Raw genomic sequence first — 26,892 nt, 5'->3', positions numbered from 1 at the left:
TGGGTTGAATTGAATGTTAAATGAAGAAAAAACGAGTGAGAAAGAGTGAATAGAAATTAAACAAAAGGTTTTCCTTTTACTCTATGAGGAGAAAATATATGGTTATTGATATTTCTTTTTGGTTGTTTTTAAATATAAAAAATGAATCAAAATATTTAGAAAATATAGCAAAATTTTAGAACTATCAATGATAGATGCGGATAGTGTTTATCAGTGACATGATAGACACTGACAGAAATCTATCAGTGTCTATCAACGTTTATAATTGATAGTTATACATTTTGCTATATCTTGTAAATATTTTTAACAGTTTTACCATTTGAAATAATTTCCCTTTACTTTAATTATATAATAAATTCTAGAATCTTTTAAACTAAACGAATGTTATCAATTTCTTTAAGATTTCATTCTTATAAAGTTGATTTGTATTTCTAAGCTTTGCTTTCCTTATGCTAAACTGGTGAGATGAGAAATATGCTAAAATAATTTTTATAGGGTTTGTGCCCTTTAATGAGAAATTCTAGAACAAGTTGCTAGAAAATTCTTAAGTTATTCTTTTCAAAAATGCATTCTTTGTGTTATTGCTAACAGATTAGTACATATGGATATCTAGAAAAAGCTTTATATTTTACTTGAAGTGATGAGAGATATGGATGTAAAACTAATTTTACTTGAAAAATGATATAAGTAAGAACAAAGCATTCAAATGTCAAAGAATTGACAAAATTTTCCTTACTTTAGATAAATGAAAGTGTTAATGATATAAAAACTCCTAGTTTAAAAAACTATTTGAAATTCCTAAACTAGAATTATAATTAAATTAATTTTTTCTTTTCTTTTCTTTTTTTTTTTTTTAAAAAAGACCTAAGTTAGGAAGACTTTTTAACCCAAAAAAGAGATATGATGTAATTGATTGAGTTGAATAAGGTGAAGCTCTAATGGGAAGGAGAGAAGAAGATGGCATCAGAAGCTCTCTTAGAATAGAAGTTCTTAACCAAATCAACATCTACATTGAAGGATACCCTCATAACTTCCGGCGAAAGAGACTTTCAAACCCCGTTACTACTGGCCAAGTGAGTGAAAACAGGATTGAGAGTGCTGATAATGGAGAACCATTCCATTCCTTCAGGATCTCCGATCTTTGATACCATGAAGAACCTTGGTAGTATGAACAAATTTCCAGCTTCCACTCTCGTCTCCAGAACCTTCTTTCTGTCAATTCCTACGACCTTCGCTCTCTCACTTCCTTTCATGATGTATGTCCTCTGCAACGCTGGATCACAGAAGAATTCAAGGGAGCACATCACATTTCCATATGTAGTAACTCAAAACTGCAAATTAGTTTTTGAGTTGGTCTAGTCAATTCCTAGTTTCTAGGAAATAGTTGAAGTTATTTTTTAGTTGTAGTCAAGTCTAAGTTCCTATCCTTGTGGAGTTAGTGGGATTAGTTGCTAACATTGTGGAATCTATTTTTAGATTCAAGATATGTATTTATATGGAGTTTTTTAGAATGAAAAACACACTTCCCATTTTTCTCATTTCCCTCTCATTAGTTAGAACAACAATGGTTTCAGAGCCCTTAACTCTTAAGAGATCTGTGAGTGAGAATCGGTGAAATATCTCCGAGAGAAACTAAGTGATACACCTGTGAGAGTTGTTAGAGATGGAATTAGGATCAAATAATGTTTCTTTATTGGCTCCACCTGTGTTTGATGGTGAAAACTACCAGGCATGGGCTATCAGAATACAAGCCTACATGGAGGGTCATGATTATTGGGAAGCAATTGAGTAAACTATGAGATTGCTCCACTTTCTGATAACCCAACAATACATCAGATCAAGACTCACAAGGAGAGGGTCACCAAGAAGGCAAAAGCTCGAGCTTTCCTATATGCAGTTGTGTCTCCCGCCATATTCAACAAAATTATGGCCTTCAAGTTGGCAAAGGAGATATGGAAGTTCCTCAAAAGTGAGTATGAAGGTGATGAGAGGATTAAAGGCATGAAAGTGTTGAACTTGGTGCGAGAATTCGAGAGAATGCAAATGAAGGATTCTTAGTCCATTAAAGAGTACTCAGATAAGTTGATTGAGATTGCTAACAAGGCAAGAGCATTAGGAACCAATTTATTTGATAATAGATTGGTTCAGAAGATTCTAGTTTCAATACTTGAGAGATATGATGCAACTATTGCTTCCTTAGAAAATACTAAAGACCTCTCAAAACTCAAGGTGATAGAAGTGGTTAGTGCTTTGCAAGCACAAGAGCAGATGAGGTTGATGAGACAAGAAGGAAACATTGAGGGGGCATTGAAAGCTAGAGTGTAGGGGTGTTGAAAAAACCTGATGACCCGAAAAAATCGATCAACCCAACCCAACCCGTGCGGTTTGGGTTGGGTTGGATTCAAATAAATGAAAATTTTATGAGCTGGGTTGGTTCATAGGTTCATCTAATATAACCCGAACCAACCCGAATTTATTATTAACTTTAATATATATATTTTGTTACTTATAACATAATTATTTATACATATATTGATTTTAATTTAATTTAATTCCAATATTTTTGAATAATTTATTCTTCAACAACTCTTAAAAGTAGTTTCTTTGCACTTTAGAAAGAAATTTCCACTATATAAATTGAAATTGAGTAGTTAATCTTAATTCAATATATGAAAATAATTAAATTAGATTTTTACATATTTATGTTTCTTTTTAGAATAAAATTTTAAATAAATGACCTGATTAACCCGAACCAACCCAACCCAAATATTTCATGGTTGGGTTGGGTTGGGTTCATTTTTTAGTAAGAGTTATTTGAGTTGAAGAAATTTACAACCAGAACAATTGGGTTGGATCTAAAAATTCTTTCAACCCAACCCAACCCATGAATACCCCTACTAGAGTGCAGTAGGGAGAAGGTGGAAGAGAGAAGAAGGGAAATGGCAGCAATAACTCAAAGTTTGCTGCAAAAGATGCTGGTAGTACATGCAAGCACTGTGGGAAGCAGAATCATCCACATTTCAGATGCTGGAGAAGGCCAGATGTGAAGTGTAGAAGATGTCATTTATTAGGGCACATTGAACGATTCTGTAAGGAAGCAAAAACTCAACAGCAAGGAGGAACACATGTTGTAGTATAGCAAGAAGAAGATCAACTCTTTGTGGCTACTTGTTTCTCATCAGTCACTTAATGTGATGGTTGGTTGGTTGATAGTGGGTATACCAATCACATGACAAGTGACAAAAAGTTATTCAAGGACCTGACAAGTCATTCAAGTTAAGGGTGAAGATAGGAAACGATGAGTATCTAAAAGTAAAGGGGAATGACACCGTGTCAATAGAGAATTGTGCTGAAACCAAGTTGATTACTGAAGTGTTGTTTGTCCCTGAAATTGATCAAAACTTGTTAAGCGTTGGTCAATTAGTAGAGAAGGGATTCAAAATGTTGTTTGAAGAAGGAAAGTACCTCATTTCTGATTCCAATGGGAATGAGTTGTTCAAAATAAAGATGCAGCACATAAGCTTCTTGCTGGATCCACTCAAGAAGGAGAAAATAGCTTTCAAATGTCAAGTAAATGACACTGAGTTATGGCACAAGAGGTTGGACATTTTCATAAAAAATGGTATGCACAAGTCTGAGGAATTGATTTTTCTGAGACTTTTGTACCAGTTGCAAGAATGGACACAATCAGGTTGCTACTGGCTGTGCAGTCCAGCATGGATGGAAAATGTATCAACTAGATGTGAAGTCAGCATTCCTAAATGGAGTGTTAGAATAAGAGATCAATGTTGAGCAACCAGACAGATTCATCATACCAGGACAAGAGCAAAAGGTTTATTTGTTGAAGAAGGCTCTCTATAGGCTGAAGCAAACTTCTAGGGCATGGTATAGCAAGATGGATGATCACTTGCTGAACCTAGGTTTTGTTGTGAGTCGTTTTCAAACTCTTAGGAGCAAGTTAGGTGTTTGCAGTATTTGAGTTAGGAGGAGAATGTTAGTAACTCAAAATTGCAAATTAGTTTTTGAGTTGGTCTAGTCAATTCCTAGTTTCTAGGAAATAGTTGAAGTTATTTTTAGTTGTAGTCAAGTCTAAGTTTCTATCCTTGTGGAGTTAGTGGGAGTTGCTAACACTGTGGAATCTATTTTTAGATTCAAGATATGTATTTGTATGGAGTTTTCTAGAATGAAAAACACACTTCTCATTTTTCTCATTTCCCTCTCATTAGTTAGAACAACACCATCCAATCAAACTAGATATTCTCCTGATCCTACCTCCCCTACTAGTGGCTAATTCTTCATTTACAGAACCACAACTCGTCCTCCATTTTTCATGTCCACATCTAGCAGTGCCTCCTCACAGTTTAACGTCATTCCATTTCGACCTCATTTTTGGATCTGACATCTTCGTTCCTTCCTTCAACTTCACGATTTTGGTTCTAGTTTGGTTTTTCACTAGAAATTTCACTGATGCCTCGTCCATATCCTAGGCTTGCCTGACAAACTTCATCGAGAAGCCGGTGAAGATTCCATTGGCACCAGTTAAGAAGAAGTTGGTGAACTCGCCTGATTTGTGAGCCTTTGGTGTGTCGCCTAAGAACAAAACCACCAGCTCGGTGGCTTCTTTGTTGAACTAAAACATCACCACATCGAATGGAAGAGCAATCACATCTCCTTTATTGATTCCAATCACCTTCTCCTCAGATTCCGACAAAATGATTCCGACTACTCTATTGCCTGAAACAATTAATACATCAATTAGATCCATAGTGAAAAATAAAACTGTAAAAAATAAATTTAAACAAATTTTGGTATATAAAAAAAACCTTGAAGAACATAAGCGACCTTGGCGGAATTAACGAGGGAAAGCGAAACCATTCTTCTCAAGAGTGAGCTTGAAGGTGCCGATTATTGGGATTGATGTCCTAAATCTAGTGTATCTCATAGTTTGTAGTTTTGTTAACACAAATTTATCTAATAAAATTAGAGGTATTTTATTTCACATTTAGACAACATTAATTCAATCCAATAAACTAAGATTCAAGGTTATATGATGTCATTTGAACAGTATGTGGTTGACAAATAGGTGGTTCATGTTCAAGTAATAACTTAAAAGGTCTGCAGTAAATGGTTGAAGGTTGGGTGTCTTATCTTGGTAACACTGCAGATATAACCCACTTTGTAATTGTTACATGAGATGTAAGTGTTACGAACAATATGAGTGGGGGTATCATGTATAAAGGAGTTTATACATAGATCGGACCACAAAATAGTTAGTTTTCTTTATAACACCGTTACTTGAAGAAACTGATATTTCACTAGGATGACTATAGGAGACTTGACCTTAATCCTGATTGAGTTGTGAACTCCTGTTTATAACGGTAGTCCTTTGATCTATATGGGTGAGAATGACCATGATAGCTGACTCAATAAGCTTACCATTTTGGAGATTTTTCTGATTAGGGAGTTGGGAACACAGGTACACAAGATGAAATTCACTCATTTTCATTCCTTGAGAAAGTAGACAAATTGCTCCCTTAATATCTGGTTCCAGGTCTTGAACAATGAAGCCTCAATCTCTCACTGGCCCAAGAGGTTTTAGTTATAGTTGGATTAAAAACTATTTGCTCATTAGAGGAATAAGTGGTACTTAAGGAATTAGATATAACTGCAAGGGTAAAACGGTATTTTGACCTAGTTGTAGTTATGAGTATTTGTGAAGAGTCATCGCTCTGTTGATTGGTTATATCCATGGACATAGAAATATATCTACAGTGTAAAAAGTGCAACTATCGGTCTTTAATGGAGTGATCGGTAGTTAATGAATATTGTTTTATTAGATTGAAGGAGTTTAATCAATTAATCTCATATCATTGAACCTTCTAATCTCATAAGGTTCCATTGTTAGCTCACTAAAGGATACTAATGAGCAATGATTTAAATTGTTCAAATCAAATGAGGGAATTAAGATTAATATATAATGGTTAATTATAGATATGATATATAATCCAAATTATGTAAGAGAAATATATTTGAATAAGATTCAAATATAAGATTTATATGAATTGGATTCATAAAGAGATATACACATATAAATATGTGATATTTATATGTTAATTAATTCCATAATAAATATGATTTAATATAGTCATTTAATTGATTAATTAATGGTTAATTAATTGATTAAGAAATAATGGAGATTGAAGGTTAGTATAAATATATGATATTTGTGATAATTAAATAAATGTATATTAAATAGGATTTAACATATGGTTATTTAATTAATATGTCAGTCAATTAAATAAGGGTTATTTAATTAACTATCACTAAGGGTATAAAGGAAAATTCTTGGAGAATAAGTTAACCCTTCTCCATATAAATATATCCTTATAGCCCATTTAGGGCAATAGGTTTTTATTACACAAGCCTCCACATTCTCTCTAACTTCTCCTTAAGAATTCTCTACCATTTTTCTCCTTGAAAGTAATAGAGTAAACTAATATGCAACGGAAGAAATTATAATAAAAAAACATTCTAATTACATTTGAGTTCTAAAAGCATGTAAAAAACAGTTATATGTTAAAATAGGTTTCAAGAATATAATTACCTTTGATGCTTGCTTCTCTCGTGAATTTGAACCCCAAAACTTCAATGGACCACCACAAAGAGCTCATCTACTATCGTCGAACTTCGATTTGAGAAGTGGAACTCAAAATTGGAACCAATTATGTAAAGGGTTAGAGAGGGTTTAAGAGATGGAGAGAGGGTTTCAGCTTTTTTCCAGCAGCTTGAATGAATCAAAGCTGAAATTCAGCTTATTTACCAACTCTATTCATGCAAACACTTAGTTGTTAATTGACGCTTCAATTAGCATTAAACAAGTGGGAAATGTGGCTGATTTGGGTGAAGCCACTCCAAATGAAGGAAAAACTTGGAAATTTCCACTCATAGTGGAATTTCATTTTTCCAAATTTTCATTTAATTTTCTAGTAAAATTTAATATATATATATATATATATATATTTACTGTAAATTTAAATCTAAATTTGATTCAATAAATGAAATAATGTTTTATTTATTTAAATAATTAATTCAACTAATTTAATTAATTAAATAAATAATAATTGAATATCAAATATTAAATTAATAAATCATCTAATTAGACATGAATCGTATTCATGTAATTAATATTTAAATCAACATTTAAATGTTTTTAAACTCTCCAATTTTGTTCAATTTTCACAAAATTAAACGTTTTAATTGTATCAAATACAATTAATTAAAATCCTAATTTCGAATTCGAATATTTTAAATCCGCTCAACTCATTAATCCAAGATATAATTTTACAAGCTAATAGAGGAATCTTATGAACCTACAGATCATGAGCTCCAACGATTTGAGGTTAATTGACTAAACTCTTTTAGACTAAATTAATCAATATTCATTAACTACCGAGACACACCATTATAGCTCGATAGTTGCACTCTCCTCACTATAGATATATTTTTGTCTACTTTAACCATAATCAGTAAGTCAATCATTCACAGGTTGTTCGTTTTTTCAGCTAGGTCAAAATTGTCGTTTTACCCCTATAAATACATCTTGCTCCTTAAGCTCCCACTAATCATTTATTAAATAATTTGGCTTATAGTCTAACTTATAAACCATGTCCCTCTCGATCGTGAGAGGGCGGGGCCCTATTGTTCAAGACTAGGAATCAGTGCTTAAGAGAACAACCTATCTGCTAACCTTAAGTCGGGTAGGAGTGAATTCCATCTTGCAGAACTATGTCCCCGGTTATTTATTCGGTCTTATCTTCAAAATGAGAGGCTTATTGAGCAGTGTTGATGGACTATTCTCACATATGCAGATCAAAGGATAATCCCGAATAGACAGGAGTTCATAGTTAGCTCATGATTAAGATCAAGTTACCTTAGATCATTGAATTTGAAATAGTCAGTTTTAACAGTAAATGATCGTTATAAAGAAAAATGACTATTTCGAAGTCTAGTCTTATGCAAACTCATTGCATAGGATGCCCCCACTCACATGTATCCTCATGAATGATTTTGGGATCACATCATTTGTATCAATATACAAAAAAAGACCGCATCCAATAGGTCACCAGAATGAGGTACCCAATCTCATCTATATACTTATAGACCATTTTAGCTATATACTAAAACTTGATCTTCTTTTATGTCGCCACATAAAGTTAAAGTATTTATATTAGCCATGGATTCGTTTATTGGATTTTTATAATAGAATGCAATATCAACAACACTTTGTTGAAAAAAAAATACTCAAAAATACTTTTATTGATAAATAGAATATGTTAACAATTTCTATGAATTGCGAGTTTAGGACATTCCCAACAAAAAGTTCTTGGAGACCACTCTTCTAAGTTCTTTGGAATCCTAGAGAATAGCAAGGTAACTTGGTTGGTGGTATCCTTCTTCATTGGAGAAGTTCGAGATCGCTGATAATGGTGGAAGAGGAAAGCTAGAAGAATCTTCAAAGGTGAGTTTTGATTTATTCTCTTCTTCCTCTTTTCTAGCGTGCTTATAGTTTTGTTTGAATGTTTATCCTATAATTGCATGTTTTATTTTACGGTTTTTGTTTCCATGAAAATCGAATGTCTAAATGCAAGGCGTTCACATGCTTCCATGGGAATTCGATTCCTTCAATTGGCATCGGAGCCAATGTTTTCTTATATTTTGATTTTCTGTTTTTTTAAACAAAAATCGGTTCATGAGGTGGGTTATTTTTTTGCATTTTTCTTGAAAATATATAAGGTTTGCTTGATAGATAATTTATTGGCACCATAGATTGTAAAATTTTATGTTGATTTGATCAATGTAAGGGCCTATTGTTTGTGCATTTTATTTTTGCAATCAAGTATGTATTTTTTGGGTCGTTCAGGGTCAGTAACAATGTTGTCTAGAGCCCAGATTTTCAAAGAAAAAAAAAGGATCTGCTTCTGTCTCATGGCGCTTGGTATCTTAGCATGCGATGACGGCTTGTGGCGAGGTGCATTCCATGCAATAGGGTAATGGCCTTGCTGAAGGATCTCATATCGAGAGTTCCATGAGCGGGTTTAGATTGCTCCGATTTCACAGTGACCGAAACACAAACGATATACATTCCATATATACAGTTATGCATATTAAACTCATTATCAGCATGCTCAGAATACAAAAATTAACAAGGAAAAAGGTTCATACCAATTGAAGACTGTCTTCGTATTGAACCGTCAGCAGCGGAAAACCTCCTACTGATCTCCGACACCCGACGAGTATGTCGACTGCAACAACACGATTTGAACATACACGAACAATGCCGCGGGGCGACACCACCACAAGAGAAACCCGGGTAACCTTGGTCTCAAAATCCCAAAGAGTGGGCTTTGGTGATTTGGTAGAGGACGGAGGAGAAGACATTGTGTAGACGATAAGCAAATGGGAGATGAACACTGCTATCATATAGCGGAAATGTTTATCGTATAGTAAAGAACGATCATTTAGGAAAGATGTATACGATCGTTTAGAGAACGCGTGAAGTAGACGATCGTTTAGACGAATGAGCTTCTATCGTATAGGCTCTCGCAATCGCTCTTTCACAGATTCTTTTGGGCGCGGGCTCCGAATGCACGAATGAATGAATAAAATGAAAACTATTTTCATTGGTTTAACTCGCCGGTTACCATAACCTTCGCAGCCCCATTTCTCACATCCGAACGTGGATCAATCGGTTAATTATCAAATAATTAATCAATTAATTTAATTAATAAATATAATCATATTATATTTATATCCTATAGTTTGATATCATATATCCACTATAGTATTTTCTCCTCTACTTGATATAAATCATATTTATATCTAATTTTCTCCAAAATAATGTATCTCATACATTTAGCCAATTAATATCATATTTAATTAACCAGTCTAATTATATCATATATAATTGAACTTCCTCTTGTCAATTTGAATATTTCAAATTAACCAAAACACTGGTTCTCGACTTTATCCAAGCTACCTAGGTGACCTAATGGATCTGTAGCTCGAAACTCTAACGGTATGTGAATAACTGACTAAACTCTTTAGCCACGAGGTCTACCATCCGTTAACTGTCAGTGATTCCACTAAAGACCAATAACTGAATTCTTCTTATCATAGATATATTTATGTGTCCATCGGATATAACCAATCATGAGTACGATGACCCTTCACAGATGCTCATAAGTACAGCTGGGCAAATTTACCATTTTGCGTCTGTAGTTACATCTCACTCCTTAAGTACCACTGATTCCTCTAATAAACAATACAACATAGTCCAACTATGTGTGAACACCTCTCGAGCCAAGTGAAGGTGTGTGGCACCACATCGTTCAAGCTCCGGAATCAGTCTTTAAGGGAGCCATCTATCTACTTACTCTTGCTTCAGGGAAGGAGTGAATTCCATCTTATGTAACTGAGTTCCTAGCTTTTAAATCAGACGAATCCCCAAAATGGTAGGTTTGAATCGGCGACCTAGCCACTTGCACCCATACAAATCAAAGGACTGCCCTCAATGGCAGGAGTTCCGAACTACTCAGGATTGAGGTTATGTTACCTATGGTCATCCTAGTGAAGTGAAGTCTTTGTCATGAATGGTGTTATATAACGAGATATTAACACTTCGTGGTCAGGTCTTATACAAACTCTTTGTATAAGACACCTCCACTCGCATGTCCCCAACACGAATGATCAGGATCAGATCATCTGTGATAAGTCACAACACTTGTGACCATTCCAAAAAGTGGACCATGTCCGTAGCGTTACCAGGATAAGATTTCCCTCCTTTATCCATTTATTACAAACCATTTTGGTTATCACTCAAGACATGATCCACTTGTATGTCACCACATACATGCTTGAGTCACATACAGATAACCAGGGATTATATGTTTATTGGTTTATGGTAAAGCAAATAAAACAAAAAACCGAGCAAAACAACAAGATGTGAAGTAAATATCATATATTAAAAATCACTGGTGTTCGTATATACTGTTTACAAACTACAAGACACGAGACTTTAGGGCATCAACCCTAACACTTGCAAAGTAAAGATAAACACGTCAACGTATACCATGCGTCGACACTTACAAGGTTGAACGAAAACCCATGCGGCAGGAGCATACCCATGCGGCGAGTCGATGCTCATGCGGTGAAGGGACTTAGGCGGGGTGGATGCAATGCTTACAGTTGCATGCGGAGAGACGATACCCATGTGCTGAATTTCATTGTCCAACGCATGTGGTACTTCAAACTCATGTGTCGAGCGAGGCATCATTCGTCAAACACTTCTTTTGCCATGCGTGGAGTTCAACGAAAACCCCTTGTCCATCTGGGTTTGTGCGTCATGGAAGGTACTAGTAGTTGGCTAATCACAAGAGTCTCTTCCAACTCAAGGATGATAACTTTCTTTTGTAATTTTAATTTTGTTAAAATTAGGGTGACAATATTTGTTTTCTTTTTTGTGTGACTGATGCTGTTGGACGATTGAGAAATTTTGCAAAAGTGTTCCATATCTTTTTGTGTTCTTGAGAGAATTCCCAATCTTTCTCCTCCACATTAAAGTCTTTTCCCTCTTAACCAAAATAGTCAGAGCTCACCCCTCTTGAGTTCTCACCCTAAGAATACCAAGATTTCATTATGGTAGTGTCCGAGTTTCTGTTCGAGGCTTATCTTGAAGAAGGTCTTCAAGAAGTTTGTGATTGTTCGAGGGAAAATCGTGAAGAAAAGGTTCTACAAAGGTAATATTTCTTGAAACCTTTTCTTGTAAAATATTCTGTAATTTATATTAAATGCATATCTAGTTGTTTGTTTACTGTAAACTTTGTATTCGATAAATTATGGAATTTGGTCGATCCGCTTCCGCTCAAGGTTCTCTCATTAGAATTCCTTCATAAAGAACCCTTGGAGCTTATACACTCAGACCTTTGTGGTCCGATGAGTGTAAAAGACAGAGGAGGGTTTGAATATTTTGTCACTTTTACGGATGATTATTCAAGATATGAGCATGTTTATCTAATGCAACATAAGTCTGAGACACTTGAGAAGTTCAAGGAGTATATGGTTGAAGTTGAAAATTTGTTTGGTAAACAGATTAAAACACTTTGATTAGATCGAGGTGGATAGTACATGAATATTGAATTCCAAAATTATATGATAGAACATGGAGTCACGTCTCAACTCTTAGCACCTGGTACACTTTAACAAAATGGTGTATCAGAAAGGAGAAATAGAACCCTGTTGGACATGGTTCGCTCTATGATGAGCTATGCTTTTCTACCTATCTTGTTCTAAGGTTATGCAGAGGAGACTGCAGCTTACGTTTTAAACCAGGTTCCATCAAAGAGTGTTACTGGAACACCTTTTGAATTATGGAGAGATCGTAAAAGTAGTGTACAATATATCAAGATTTGGGGATGTCGAGCACATGTGCTTGTGGTAAATCCAAAGAAATTGGAACCACGTTCAAGATTATGCCTATTTGTAGGTTATTCTAAAGAAATGAGAGGTGGTCTATTCTTCGATTCGAAAGAAACAAAGTATTTGTATCGAAAATGCTACTTTCTTAGAAGAAAACCATATTAGAGAACATAAGCCAAGGAGCCAAATCGTATTAAATGAAATTTCCAAAAAAAACTACTGAAACTTCAAAAAGAGTTGTTGATGTTGCTTCATCTAGTCAAACACATCATTCTCAAGTGTTGCGAGAGCCTCAACATAGTGGAAGGATTGTAACCCAACTTACTTGCTTTTTGGGTTTAATAGAAACTCAAATCTTCATATTAGATGATGTGGTTGAAGATCTATCGTATTACAAGAAGACAATAGTTGGTGTTGATAAAGATGAATGGATTAAAGACATGGATCAAGAAATGGAGTTTATGCACTCCAATTCTGTTTGGGAACTAGTAGATCAACTGAAGTTAAACCTATAAGTTGAAAATGGATCTACAAGAGGAAACTGGGTGTAGATAGAAAGGTGCAAACCTTTAAGGTTAGACTAGTAACAAAGGATTATACCCAGGTTGAGGGAGTAGACTATGAAGAAACTTTCTCACCTGTTGCTATGATTAAACAGATTCTCTTATCTATTGCCACATATTATGACTATGAGATATGAAAAATGGATGTCAAGACTGCCTTTTTGAATGACAATTTTGATGAAACCATCTACATGATCCAATCAGAGGGATTCATTGAACAGGTTCAAGAAAAAATGTTTGCAAGCTTAATCGATGCATTTATGGATTGAAACAAGCATCTCGATCTTGGAATATAAGGTTTGATGCTGCAGTAAAATCTTATGGCTTTAATCAAAATGTTGATGAGTCTTGTGTTTACAAGAAGATCATCAACAATTTAGTAGCTTTTCTGTGTTGTATATGGATGATATCCTACTAACTAAAAATGATGTATATTACCTGACTACCATTAACGAATGACTAGATCCTCAATTCCAAATGAAAGATTTTGGTGAAGTACAATTTGTTCCAAGAATCCAAATTATAAAGGATCGAAAGAACAAGTCATTAGTCTTGTCTCAAGCAATCTATATTGACAAAGTACTTGTTAGATATTCGATGCAAAATTTCAAGAAGGGTTTGTTACCTTTCAGACATGGAATTATCTTGTCTAAGGAACAGTGTCTTAAGAAACCTCAAGAGGTCGAGGAAATGAGACGGATTCCCTATGCATCTGCAGTGGGTAGCCTCATGTATGCCATGTTGTGTTCTAGACCCGACATCTGTCATGCAGTGGAAATAATCAGTAGATATCAATTCAATCAGGGATTTGATCACTAGATAGTAGTTAAAGCTACTCTCAAGTATCTTAGGAGAACGAGAAACTATATGCTTGTGTATGGTGCTAAGGATTTGATCTTTACAGGATACACTGACTCTGATTTTCAGACTGATAAGGATTCAAGAAAATCCACATTAGGATCAGTGTTTACTCTGAATAGAGGAGCTATAGTATGACGTGGCATTAAGCAAGGTTTTATTGCGGATTCTACCATGGAGACTAAATATGTAGCTGTTTATGAAGCTACTAAGGAAGCCATTTGGCTTAGAAAATTTCTCACAGATTTGGAAGTTGTTCCAAATATGTCCTTGCTCATCACACTTTATTGTGATAACAGTGGTGTTGTGGCAAACTCCAAGGAACCTCGTAGCCACAAACGTGGAAAAGTATATAGAGCGTAAGTATCATCTTATCAGAGGGATTGTGCAACGGGTAGATGTGATCATCCAAAAGATTGCCTCAGAGCACAATATTGTTGATCCATTTACAAAGGCTCTCACGGCTAAAGTTTTTTAGGGTCATCTGAAGCGTCTGGGTCTAGAGATATGAGTCATCTAAGCTAGGGCAAGTGGAAGATTTTATTGGGTATATTGTATGCCCTAGTTTATTGTATTGTCCATTGATACTTCACCTTACATTGCATATTGATACTTTACTTTCCCATTCGTCTTTTATTGTATTTTGATACATTTCATTAGCTTTTGACAAATAGAAGATTGTTGGGATTGATGTCCTAAATCTAGTGTATCTCGTGGTTTGTAGTTTTGTTAACACAAATTATTTATCTAATAAAATCAGAGATATTTTATTTGACATTTAGATAACATTAATTCAATCAAATAAACTAAGATCCAAGGTTATATGATGTCACTTGAACAATATGTGGTTGACATACAGATGGTTCATGTTTAAGTAATAACCTAAAAGGTCTGCAGTAAATTGATGAAAGTTGAGTGCCTTATCTTGATAACACTGCAGATATAACACACTTTGTAATTGTTACATGAGATGTAAGTGTTACAAACAATATGAACCATATTGTTCGTAAAAAAACATTTGAGTAGGGGTATTATGTATAAAGGAGTTTATACATAGACCGGACCACAAAATAATTAGTTTCCCTTTATAACACCATTACTTGAAGAAACTAATATTTCACGATGAGGACCTTAGGAGACTTGACCTTAATCCTGAGTGAGTTGTCAATTCCTGTTTATGATGGTAGTCCTTTGATCTGTATGGATGAGAGTGGACATGATAGCTGACTCAATAAGCCTACCATTTTGAGGATTTGTCTAATTAAAGAGTTAGGAACACAACTACATAAGATGGAATTCACTCCTTCCCATTCCTTGGGAAGGTAGATAAATTGCTCCCTTAGTAGCTGGTTTTGGGTCTTGAACAAAGAGGCCTTAACCTCTCACTGACCTGAGAGATAGTTGGACTATAAACTATTTGTTCATTAGAGGAATCAATGATACTAAGGAGTTAGATGTAACTGTAGGGGCAAAACGATATTTTGATCCAGCTGTAATTATGAGCATTTGTGAAGGTTCACGTGTTGTTGATTGGTTATATCCATGGACACAGAAATATATCTACAGTGCGAAGAGTACAATTATCGATCTTTAATGGAGTGATCGATAGTTAATGAATATTGATTAATTGGATTAAAAAATTTTAATAAATTAATCTCATATCATAGAAGCTTCTAATCTATAGGTCCATAAGGTCCCCTTGTTAGATCACTAAAGGATAGAATGAGGAATGATTTAAATTATTCAAATAAAATGAGGGAATTAAGATTAATATATAATAGTTAATTATAGATATGATATATAATCCAAATTATGTAAGAAAGATATATTTGAATAAGATTCAAATAGTAGATTTATATGAATTGAATTCATAAAGAGATGCACACATATAAATATGTGATATTTATATGTTAATTAATTCCATATTAAATATGATTTAATATAGTCATTTAATTGATTAATTAATAGTTAATTAATCGATTAAGAGATAATGGAGATTGAAGGTTAGTATAAATATATGATATTTGTGATAATTAAATAGGATTTAATATATGGTCATTTAATTAATGTGTCAATTGATTAAATAAGAGTTAGCTAATTAATTAGCACTAAGGGTATAAAGGAAAGGTTAACCCTTCTCCATATAAATATATCCTTATAGCCCATTTAGGGCAAGAGATTTTTATTACACAAGCCTCCACTTTCTCTCTAACTTCTCTCTAAAAATTCTCTATCCTTTTCCTCCTCAAAAGTTCTTGGAGACTACCATTCCAAAGAGATTAGCAAAGTAACTTTGTTGGTGGTATCCTTCTTAGTTCGAGACCATTGATAACGGTGGAAAAGGAAAGCTAGAAGAATCTTCAAAGGTGAGTTCTGATTTATTCTTTTCTACCTCTTTTCTAGCATGCTTATAGTTTTGTTTGAATGTTTATCCTCGAATTGCATGTTTTATTTTACTATTTTTGTTTTTATAAAAATCGAATGTCTAAATGTAAGCCATGGAAATTAGATTCCTTCGCCGATGTTTCCTTCGCAAGGCATGGGAAGCTCCGTGGGAGACCATGAATAATAAGAACCTTAATCATTGACATAAACCTTCTTCGGTAATTGATATTATTCCAGATGAAGATTGTTATGCCGTGGATGAACCCACTACCTTGAAAGCAAGAACAATGCGACCTGAGTGCTATATCGCAAGAAGTCGGTTGCTCCCCAAGGTTCATACAACACCGATGTGCACTCGTCAAAGAATAGATGGGAATCAATCGAAAAATTAGCTCAGAAACAGTGATAGAGGGTAGCAGAGCAAATCTGTGAAGATTATATTATTTTAAAATTGCAATGACCATGGTAACTTTAGTCCATGATTTTTGAGTTATGTATTTATTTAACTACTAATTTTTCAAAAGGATCCATCATAAGTCATAAACTTTCCATTTTGTGTGTTGATGACAAATTAATTTTTTTTAATTTTTTTTTCTTTTAGGTAAGTGGATATTAATAAGATATAAAAATTTGTTCTTATTTTTAAATATATTTTTTATGTTATTTATACAAAATTCGCTTCTTCTATTTGGTTCAATTATCTACATCGGCTTTGAAAATTTTACTTTTGCTTCAAAATTTGCTCCAAAAGCTACCTTGAACTTTGGTATTGTTAATAATAATAATAATAATAATAATAAAAAAAAAAAAAAAAACAGAAGCTTTCCATTAAAATAATGGAAGTAAATTAACCTCAGAACTTATATGTGTAAAAGTTACCGGACATATTTGATATTTACAACGGTATAAAAGATTTTGACCGTCGTTCTTATTTATTTCATCATAAAGATATCATTAAAATAATTATTTTTTACACCATTTAATTTGTCGATTTATATTTATTTATTTATTTATTTTCAAAGATATTGTAATTAAAGTATGAGGTGTGAGAATCAGACCTCCGATAGTACAAACACTATCCACTTAGCGTGTTATTATAAATGACGTAAAACAATGTCTTAATTTTTCACAAATTTAGGAATATATTTAAAACCCAATTTTAAAAGTTGAAGGTATTTCGTATGATTTAACATATCTTTTTGGCATCGTTGGATTTTAAAATTTCATAATTTCTATATTCGATATGGGCTATAGATAGAGATGTCCAAATTCCCCACGGAATGGGGATTCCTCGATTAGACGGAGAATGAGGGAAGGAGTGGGGAAAAAAATTCTCCCACCCCCACCCCGACCCCGTTCCCCATCCCCATCCTCGCCTCGATTAACTTCTACATATTTATTTAGTATAGTTATCTAATGCTATGTTATTATTATTATTATTATATAAATATTACCTTTAAATTTCAAATTTGATTATTTATTGAGAAAGATAATAAATATGTTTAAATTGAATATTTAAATTTAGATTATATATGTGAATAATTTGATTTATATTTATTTCTTTCTAGGCCAAAATTTGACTAATTTATCTTTAAATTCAAATTTTCATGGAAAACTAACCATAATAAACAATTTAGTGATAAAGTTAATTATTTAATTAAATTTGTTCACATTAGTGATTTAAGTTAATTGGATTTTTACAAAAAAAAAAGTAAAGTTTCCCGATCTCTGTAGGGAGTTTCACGGAGATGGGAATGAAATGGGGAGCGGAGAATGACATCCTCAGCCCTGCTTGTGGACATCTATAGAGGAGAAACATTCAATTTCATCTTTTGCCCCTTTTAAATGATGATTATAAGGGTAACTTAGGTAATTTCACTTTTAAAATTATTAATTAAATCATTTTGCCTCTATTTTTTTAGCCTTACACGCAAAAGAAAAAATAATCTAATTTTATCCCTTTTTTAGCATCAAAACGCATATTAAATGTTTTTAAAAAATTGTTTCATTTTAACATGAATGATATCTTGATTCATTTGAAAAAAGAATATATATATATTTTTTTTATCTACTTCGATTTATTCTCAAGATTTGATTCAAGATCAAATCAAAATTTTTCTATAAAATCCTTACCCTTAAAATTTTCATCGATTATCTCTTTCTTTGTCAAGATTTTTTCTCCTTTTTCCATTAATAACTTTTTGTTTATAACGAATTGTGAATTTTTCAAACTAAAAGAATTAAGGTATTAGTCTAATCATCCAATAATAAAAACAATATTTTTTTGAAATAAAGTTCAAAATCAAGAGAACATTGCAAATAAGTTTGCAGGATTTATGTCTAAGAAAAAAATAATATTAAAAACAGGAAAAAAAATATTTAAATAAAAATATTTTTTTACTATGCAAATTATCATGAAATAAAAATATTAATAAAATTAAAAGGATAATCAAATCATTTAATTACAAATAAATAAATAAATACAAATTTTGTGGGTTTTTTTTAAAAAAAATTTAGAGAGGATTATCACGAAATTAAAAAAAAGTAAATAATGATCTTTTCGTTAATGTGAAAATTTGAAAGATCAATAAAACCATCCAAATCAAAATAAATGAAAAAAAATATTTTTTTAACTTAGGAGATGATTATCATGATTTTTAAAAAATCAAAAAAATATTTTTGTTTAAATTAAAGTTTAAGATAAAGAAGATATCTAAATCAAAATAATTTTAAAAAATAAAAGATAATTATCACAAAAAATTGAAAATATATATTTTTAAAATTTAAATTAAAAGATAATCAAATCATACAAATAAAAATTAAAAAAAGAGAATTATTACAAAGTTTTAAAAGACTTAATTTTGTAAGAAAAGGTAAATTAACCAATATATTTTTTGTTACATATTTCCTTAAATTATCCAAGAATTTATTTTATTCCTATAAAACACGTGCAATACGTGCAAACACATATAGTATTCATTTAGTCATAAAAAAAGGGAAAGCTCAATTTATGTCGTTGGTGGGTAAAGCACCAATTATGTACTTTATCAATTTTTTATTTTTTTAAAGAAATTGAAGGAATTGTGCTAACAAACCAGGAACAAATAAAAAAATACCTTTTAAACCAAGATTGTAGGATAACTATTTTATAAACTTGCAAGTTGTAACATCATAATTTGATATTAAAAAAACACGACCTCTATAACTAGGAATTGTCAACGTCAACAAAAATTTCAAGTTTGTATTTTACAAAAATATTGATGATATATCATCCCTTCCAGATATAATTTGGTACTTCCTTATGAACTAATTAAATACCCTTCGGTTTCAGACTCTAATAAGATTTTCACCATTTTTCTACCTTCGCTTTTTCTTCCCCTGCAAAGGAGACATCGTTATCGGCTTTGCTGCTCGCTTCTTATTGAACATGGCGGTTCTACTCTCTTCTTCTTCTTCTTCGTCGTCGCCATCATCATCTTTATTGTTAAGTACAGGAGTATCCTCCGACATTTTTGTAGAAGCTTGTTTTTTCCCAGCACCTAATTTGGCATGTAGTTTTCTATCAAGTGGATCATTAGATGGTCCATTTCTGAAATGGCGTGTTACTTTGGCCCCAAGTCCAAGTCTGGAGAAACATGTCCAGAGTTAGTAAAAAGCTTAGTAGTATGAGGCATATAATAAACAGGTTCATTGTATACTGACCTAGGAGGTCGAATCTCGGGTTCAATCGCAGTTGATTCATTATCAACTGTACTTTCTTTCCACTCAGAATTAGTCATCTTGCTCATCAACTGCGCTGCCTGCACATAAGATGGATGAATATTCAGTTTGTCGAATATCAAGACATGTCTTTATGCACGGCATTATGATGCAGAAAACCTACACAGCAAAGATACGGATATGAAACACGTATATGACATGATACAGACACGACGACAAGCCATATTCTAAAAATCTAGGGCACGAAACGGTAAGGACACGTTTATTAAAATATACATTTTTAAAAATATATATAATTTGTATACCAAAAGAAAATTCAAAGTAAACGGGTTGATGTATTTATATACTTAGAAACTTTGCTTGATGTATTTCACACTCAAAAGTTATTATTATTGTCATATATGTGTCTTTTTAGTCTACTCAACAAGTGTTTTATGCATGTCTAACACATTTGTTGCACTAACAAGTGTCCAATACGTGTCCAACAAGTGTTGGAGTAACCAACACGTGTCGGACATGGACATGCTAGCCAAACTAAAGTGTCCATACTTTTTAGTAGAAAACCATAGATTCTCTAATCCAGAAACATAGGTTGGAGAATGGGTTAAGGAAGAAGATGAAAAATCATTGCAAAGTTAGGGATGGGGAGTGCATCGCAATCCTTCCCACCTCGATGTCATCTCCAACATTTTATTTCCTTCTCAATATTGACAAGACTGGATGTAAGTTTCCATAACCAGCGAAGCAAGACCTATTAGCAGACACACACCTCTACATACATCCTTTAATAAAGGCTGTCACATTTTACGGCAGGAAGCTGGAACTTTGGCCTCGCCTCATTGAGGATTCATACCCACAAAATGAGGAAATGCTTCCAGAGACGAAATATACTGATATTATGCCGTTTTGGGGAAATTGTAGGTTATTTCGTGGCAACAGAAGAAAAGCATTTAAAGACAAGTTTGAGGATATCCTTTTTCTTTTGGTTGAATTTCTCATCCAATCCTTATAATTTGCATGTCCATATAATTTTCTCCTTTTCTAGAGAATGCAAGTTCTAACTCTTCATAGAAAGGCTCAGTATTTCACTTCAAAATGGACCTCAAATGTTAAGACCTTTTAATCACCAACCTTTATTCATGTTGCAACACAATTAGTTTAGAGTGCTAAAATTTAGTTTACTCCAGAAAAGGCTATCTGACCCAGTGTAAAAGATTAACGTTTTAGCAACAGAAAACTGAAAGAAAAAGTGGGAAGGAAGAACACAAAACAGTAAATCGGTACTAAGCCCAAAAGCTTAAGCTAATAAGTCACAGTAAATTTAATTATATCTATTCTTTTAACACTCCCTCATCAGTAGGCTTGAAAATTAATAGAAAATCAAACCAGTAGAACCTAATATTACTTGGGAGGAAATCACACTATAGAAGTTCGAACACAAGACCCTCGGAGACCGAGTTAAATCAACACTTAGCCCAAAAATGTAAGCTGATGAGCTATGGTAAATTTAATTATATCTATACTTTAACAAAAATCTAACAATATATTGAGCAAGCTACATTGGGGTAAATGTAAATCCAGGTGCATAACAATCCTAGCAGCAAAACCCAACAGCAACAGCAAAGTAGAACAGGAATGAGAACAAAACCATGATGAAGTGACTAAAGAAACTTTAACTGATTACCAACTTCGCTGCATCATTCAGCTTAATAATTTCGGGAGGTCTAGATTTCTGCGGCCTCTTCATTTTGCTGCTCATTTCGCTTACTACTGCAACTTCAAGCCTGCGAGACTGCAGACACGACGATCCACAATGAAATTGTAATGATTTCTGCAGAAATTTAGAATAAGCCGTCATTACTTCATGAAACGCCCCGAGTTTTTCTAATCTCAGTATCCAAAATATAAACTGAAATTATAGCATGCTATCTTATCAGAAATTATTAAGATAATTAAGAATCCCGAGGTTATTAAGAATCCAAAATACACACTTCAATGGAAGCATGTCAACCCTATATAATCTCATCAGAAATTATAGCATGCTATCTTATCAAGTCCCCATTTATTACATAAGAAAATCATAAAGCAATCAAACAAACAACACACGAGCACTAGGACGCTAGAGTTCTTACTGATCCAAAATTTATAAACAGAAATACAGGTTTTCGGTACTAATTGAGCCAAATTATAAACTGAATCGATGTAGTAGTTCCGAAGGACTTGATAAATTTTACCGCTGGTATGTCGCGCCGGGAGCGAGAGGGTTGCTGAGGAATGTTCGTGGGCGTCGACCGCCTTCCCGGTGGGTCTATCGCCGTCCTAGGATTTTGTTCGAAAAGGGAAGTATGTACTTGCCGGAGAAGAGTGGCGCCGGTAAGCTGCTGCCGCGGGAGGATTAGGGATCAGGCGAGTGTGGGAGGGAGATGGAGAAAGAAAGGCGATACAGGATCAAAACTCACGTTTGAATAGTAATTTCACTGTTCAGTATCTCTCAAATAATATTTAGGGCTGTTTGCAAACATAGGCTATTGGGCCAGTAAATATAACATTAACCAAAACAAATTATAAATATAGACAAATTTAAGTATAGGCCATACAAAAAGACTAAAAAGCCCATAAAAATATAATAGGCCCACGACCCGATATTCTTTCAGCCCATGAATCCACAACCTGTGTTCTTTGTTTAGCGTGAAAACAAGGAAATTTATAGTAGCCCTAACCCAATCGTCAACTCCTAACTCGATCTTCAGATTCTTCCAATCTTCTTCAATTGACGATTATTCATTGAAATCGACGATTCTACTATCTTCTTCAATCGACCCATTCTACTATTTTTATTCAATCTTCTTCAAAACCCTAACCCTATCTTCTAAAATCTACAAATCAAAAAAGAATCCTACCGTCGTTGACGATTATTCACTGAAAACGATTGCGGAATCACATTCAAAGGTAACAAAAAATATAGTTACATGACTTTTTTTTCCCCTTTTTTGTTGTTAGTTGTTTGATTATTGTTTGTGTGCTTTAAACTTCAAATGTATTTTTGTTGGGGGTCTATTGGTGATAGATTTTTGTCACCAATAAACTTGATTATTCACGGATGTTATTTGTTATTATTGTTTGTTATTATTGTTGTTATTTGTTGGAGAATGCCTAAACCAAAAAGGCAGCCTAAACCGTGAAAGAAGATGTTGAAAAATACAAATGACGAGAAGATTGCAAAAGAGCAAAAGGATGCAAAGGACCAAAAGAATGCAAAGGACAAAAAGAATGCAAAAAACGAAAAGAAAGCTTCTTCAAAACAAACAAAGCATTCTCCTAGAATCAAGGACATTGCCCCTAGTTTTGACTTAAAAATCTCAAATGTAATAATGTAGTCGTGACTTAGTTTAATATTGTGGCTATTAGACCTTAGTTTTTGTGGATATGGGATATGGCTATCAGTACTTTAATATTATGGGATGTGGGATATTATACCCTAGTTTTTGTAGACACATTTGTAGTATCAATGATAGAAACATATCTGTGATAGAAATGATCCATGATAGACTTCATATGTAGTTCATTTTGTCGTATAAATATAGGAAATTGTTGGATTCGTTAGTTGAATCAGTGCAAATTATATCCATTTGTGCTTCTATTTTTACAGTTGTGAGGGCTAAAATCTTGTAATTATGTAATGGGTGAAAAGTGATATATCAATGTCAATGACAAACCAATATTAGTGATAGAAATCACAGTGACATTGCTTGAAATTACTCATAAAAACTTCATATGTAGTTCTATTTGTCATATAAATATAGGAAATTATGCCCCTTTTTGCTTTCTATTTTAAAATTCTAAGAACTAAACTCTTGATATTGTGTGATGGATGGTCAGTGATAGATCAATGTCAATGATAGACCAATATCAGTGATAGAAAGCATAGTGACAATACTTGAAATTGATTTTACTTTCTTTCGTATGTACTTGATTTTGTTTTTATTCCATAGGAAATTATATACTTTGTATTGAGAAAAAGTTCAAAGGACTAAAGTTTGTACTTTTAAGTGACATTACTTCACATTAATAAGAAGCAAAGCGAATACATATACTATTGACAAAAAATGGAAAAAAAAAGGTTCTATATTTCTAAGCAGAATGTTATGTTCGTATGAACAATATAACAATCAAACTAATGGTAAAAATAGCAAACCCTACAACATTCTAAAAATGTTCACAACCTACACGTTCACATCTATAAAGATCATATTGATATTAAATGTTGCATCATTGTATAAATGGTGGAAATTTACAAGTTCTACGATTATGACCAATACGATGATGACTGCACTTTGTCTGACTTTTTTGCTCGCCAATTGATAATATTCGTTGTTTTCGAGGTCGGCTTGTTGGGCGCTTAACAATTGGAGGTAATATACTCACGTCAATCCCTATAGGCTTCCAATTAGCATGGACAGATCCAACATAGCATGAAATCAAGGTGCTTGTCAAAAAATACTTATGAACAAATGAGTAAGTATCCATGTTGCATCCACGAATAACAGCAAGTGCATGGACACATGGAATTTCATCAAGATCCCAAACACGACAAGTACATGATTTGGAATCTAAATGTACCATAAAATGATTGTTTCCATCAATTACTTGAAATTCGACATCATTAATTGCATTAACTTGAGAAAAATGACACATAGACAAGAAATTAATTAAAATCCAACTATTTGAATCTATCAATGATAGAAGTCTATGATTGATAGAACTCAATCATTGACAAATTGTGCTATATTACCCATGAAAACAAGTAACTCTTACAGTGAAGCTTCTTGATATATGATGTTGTGTTCGTAATTTCCCCTCAACCCAAAACAGATTTCATACAATATGCAACTTTACTTTTATCATAAAAATATTTTTGAAGTAATTGTCTGATTGAATTGAGTAGTGATGCCACAGGTAAATCTCTAAGCTCTTTTAAAATTGTATTTAAACATTATGAAATGTTTGTAGTAATCATCTGATATCTTCTCCTTCTACAATATGCACGAACCCACTTCTCGAAACCAACATTACTAACCAAGAAACATCGTTATCTTCATGAATTTCAACCACAGTTTGAATGTCATTGATACCAAAATCCAATGAGATCGATAATTGTATTGAAAAAATAGATACTTTCCAATTGAATTTCCTTTAATATCAAACTCACAAAACTCTCAAAACACATAATTTTATCAACCAAGTAATTATGTTTATCATCCTACTGTCCACTATGAAACACCACTATTGCAAGCTTAATCATATTTCCAAATCATTGCAAGAAACAACAATTAAACCCATGACATTCTAGACTAGTAGAATAAATAGAAAACAATATCTATAAGTGATAGGCTAATATCATTGATACACTATGATATGTATCTATCATCAGAGGACTAATATCAATGATAGGTTCCTGACTACTAATATTAGTGATAGGAAGTTCATGACTACTAATATCAGTGATAGGAAGTTCATGACTGATTGGAGAAAAAAACCTAAATATAAACTAAACAGAAATTAAGTTATGAACACTCAAAGAAAAAATTAAAGCAGATCATACCAGAAAACTGAGGAAATCAATAAAAAAAACAAAGCATACTTCAAGTAAAATCAATGAAACCTACAAAAGAAGAAACCGAATACCTAGACATCCAATAAAAAATAGAGTAAGAAATCGAATACCTAGATATTGGAGAAAGAATCACACAAGAAGAGGATGAAACCATACAAAATCGTGAGTCAGAAATACAAAATTGAACATAGAAAGAAGAAATCATAAGCAGAAAACCTTAGAATTGAGCGACGCAGAATGGAGAAGACATACCTGGAAAGCGCACATTAGCTCGACCAAAAAGAAGATGAAACCTCAGAAGAAGAAGTGGCACTTTGGAAAAGCACAGAAAGAAAATGAAAACGATGAAAAAGAAGGGGGAAGATGAAGCCCCACTATGGAAAAAGACAGAAAGAAAGAAAATAGATTTAACGTAAAGAAAGAAGCCGGACGACGAGGAAGAAGGGGCAGAATAAGGTTATTTTAGAAAAAAAGTAAAGAAGGTAAATGTATTTAAGGTAATTCAGAAAATAATTTATATTTGCAAATAGTTTTAAAAAGGAATATACATATAAATAGAAAAACACCTACTACAAATTTCTTACTATTTAGGCCATGTTTGCTTTACTCTAAGGTCAAGTTTACAGCGGTTGAAAAATAATCCATGAATAGTATTATAAAAGGTAGAAGTAGAATCTAGTTGATTACTTTTGTTGTTATTTACTTGCTTACCAAAATCGTAATTAGATATAGAATTCATCTTGAAATTTGTATTGAGCTATAAAAGATGTTGAATTTAATTGTCGTGGAATACACCATCTTATTGTTACCGTTACAAATATTGTTACTATAACAATATGAAAATTATTAATTTGTCACATTTATTGTTACCGTTAGGGCCAAACAGTAATGATAATAGTAAAATGTGACAAATTAATTCTAGGTAAACGTGGTCAACAACAATCCAATTGTGTTTACGGTTCAGACCTATTACGATTAATCCATTAATGAAATCTCATTCCGATTATGCCAACTTTTATCACGGTTTAATAAACGTGGCCTTAAGCCATTTAGATACGTTACCCGATGACTAGTTAAAAAGATTTTATAAACTATGAATAATAAAAAAAAATCATTACGATTGTAACAATTTGATTAAGGAGTAGAAAACATGACTTTAGTTGAAAAGAAATATAAGTGAGTAAAAATAAATCAGATGACCTAAAAAACTTAATTTACCCAACTCAATGTTATCGTTTTGAGTTACGTTATGAATTTATTTGGGTTGGATAGATTCAA

The 26,892-nt window shown here is 33.0% G+C and overlaps 1 protein-coding gene and 1 pseudogene across 4 annotated transcripts; both read right to left on the bottom strand.

The window, feature by feature from the left end:
• Positions 1-935: 935 nt before the first annotated feature.
• Positions 936-16,502, bottom strand: LOC120068596 (glutelin type-D 1-like; annotated as a pseudogene).
• Positions 16,503-19,397: 2,895 nt separating this feature from the next.
• Positions 19,398-22,535, bottom strand: LOC120092570 (uncharacterized). Of its 4 annotated transcripts, none has more exons than XM_039050694.2 (4): positions 22,235-22,535; positions 21,685-21,831; positions 19,983-20,080; positions 19,398-19,905 (listed from the first exon to the last, which is right to left on the bottom strand). In XM_039050694.2, exons 2-4 carry the CDS (start codon positions 21,757-21,759, stop codon positions 19,638-19,640), a joined length of 441 nt encoding a protein of 146 aa, XP_038906622.1. In that variant the 5' UTR covers positions 21,760-21,831; positions 22,235-22,535; the 3' UTR covers positions 19,398-19,637. The 4 variants fall into 4 exon arrangements, with proteins under 4 accessions (XP_038906622.1, XP_038906623.1, XP_090164838.1 ...); XM_039050695.2 differs by having other exon boundaries at positions 21,685-21,792; positions 22,235-22,476; XM_090308712.1 differs by having other exon boundaries at positions 21,678-21,831; positions 22,235-22,467.
• Between the last annotated feature and the right edge of the window lie 4,357 nt (positions 22,536-26,892).

Source organism: Benincasa hispida, chromosome 12 (assembly GCF_027475165.1).
Source record: "Benincasa hispida cultivar pf3 chromosome 12, pf3_genome.v1.1, whole genome shotgun sequence".
NCBI lineage: Eukaryota > Viridiplantae > Streptophyta > Magnoliopsida > Cucurbitales > Cucurbitaceae > Benincasa > Benincasa hispida.
The sequence above is the reverse complement of the archived record's forward strand: the minus strand, read 5'-3'. Positions and strand labels throughout refer to the sequence as shown.

Excerpts from the sequence above, each read along its gene's own strand:
- LOC120092570 (XM_039050694.2), bottom strand. The coding sequence starts at position 21,759 with ATGAGCAGCAAAATGAAGAGGCCGCAGAAATCTAGACCTCCCGAAATT. Across the intron at positions 20,081-21,684 it reads TGAATGATGCAGCGAAGTTG|GCAGCGCAGTTGATGAGCAA; the intron begins GTAATCAGTTAA and ends TCTTATGTGCAG. Across the intron at positions 19,906-19,982 it reads CCCGAGATTCGACCTCCTAG|ACTTGGACTTGGGGCCAAAG; the intron begins GTCAGTATACAA and ends ATGTTTCTCCAG.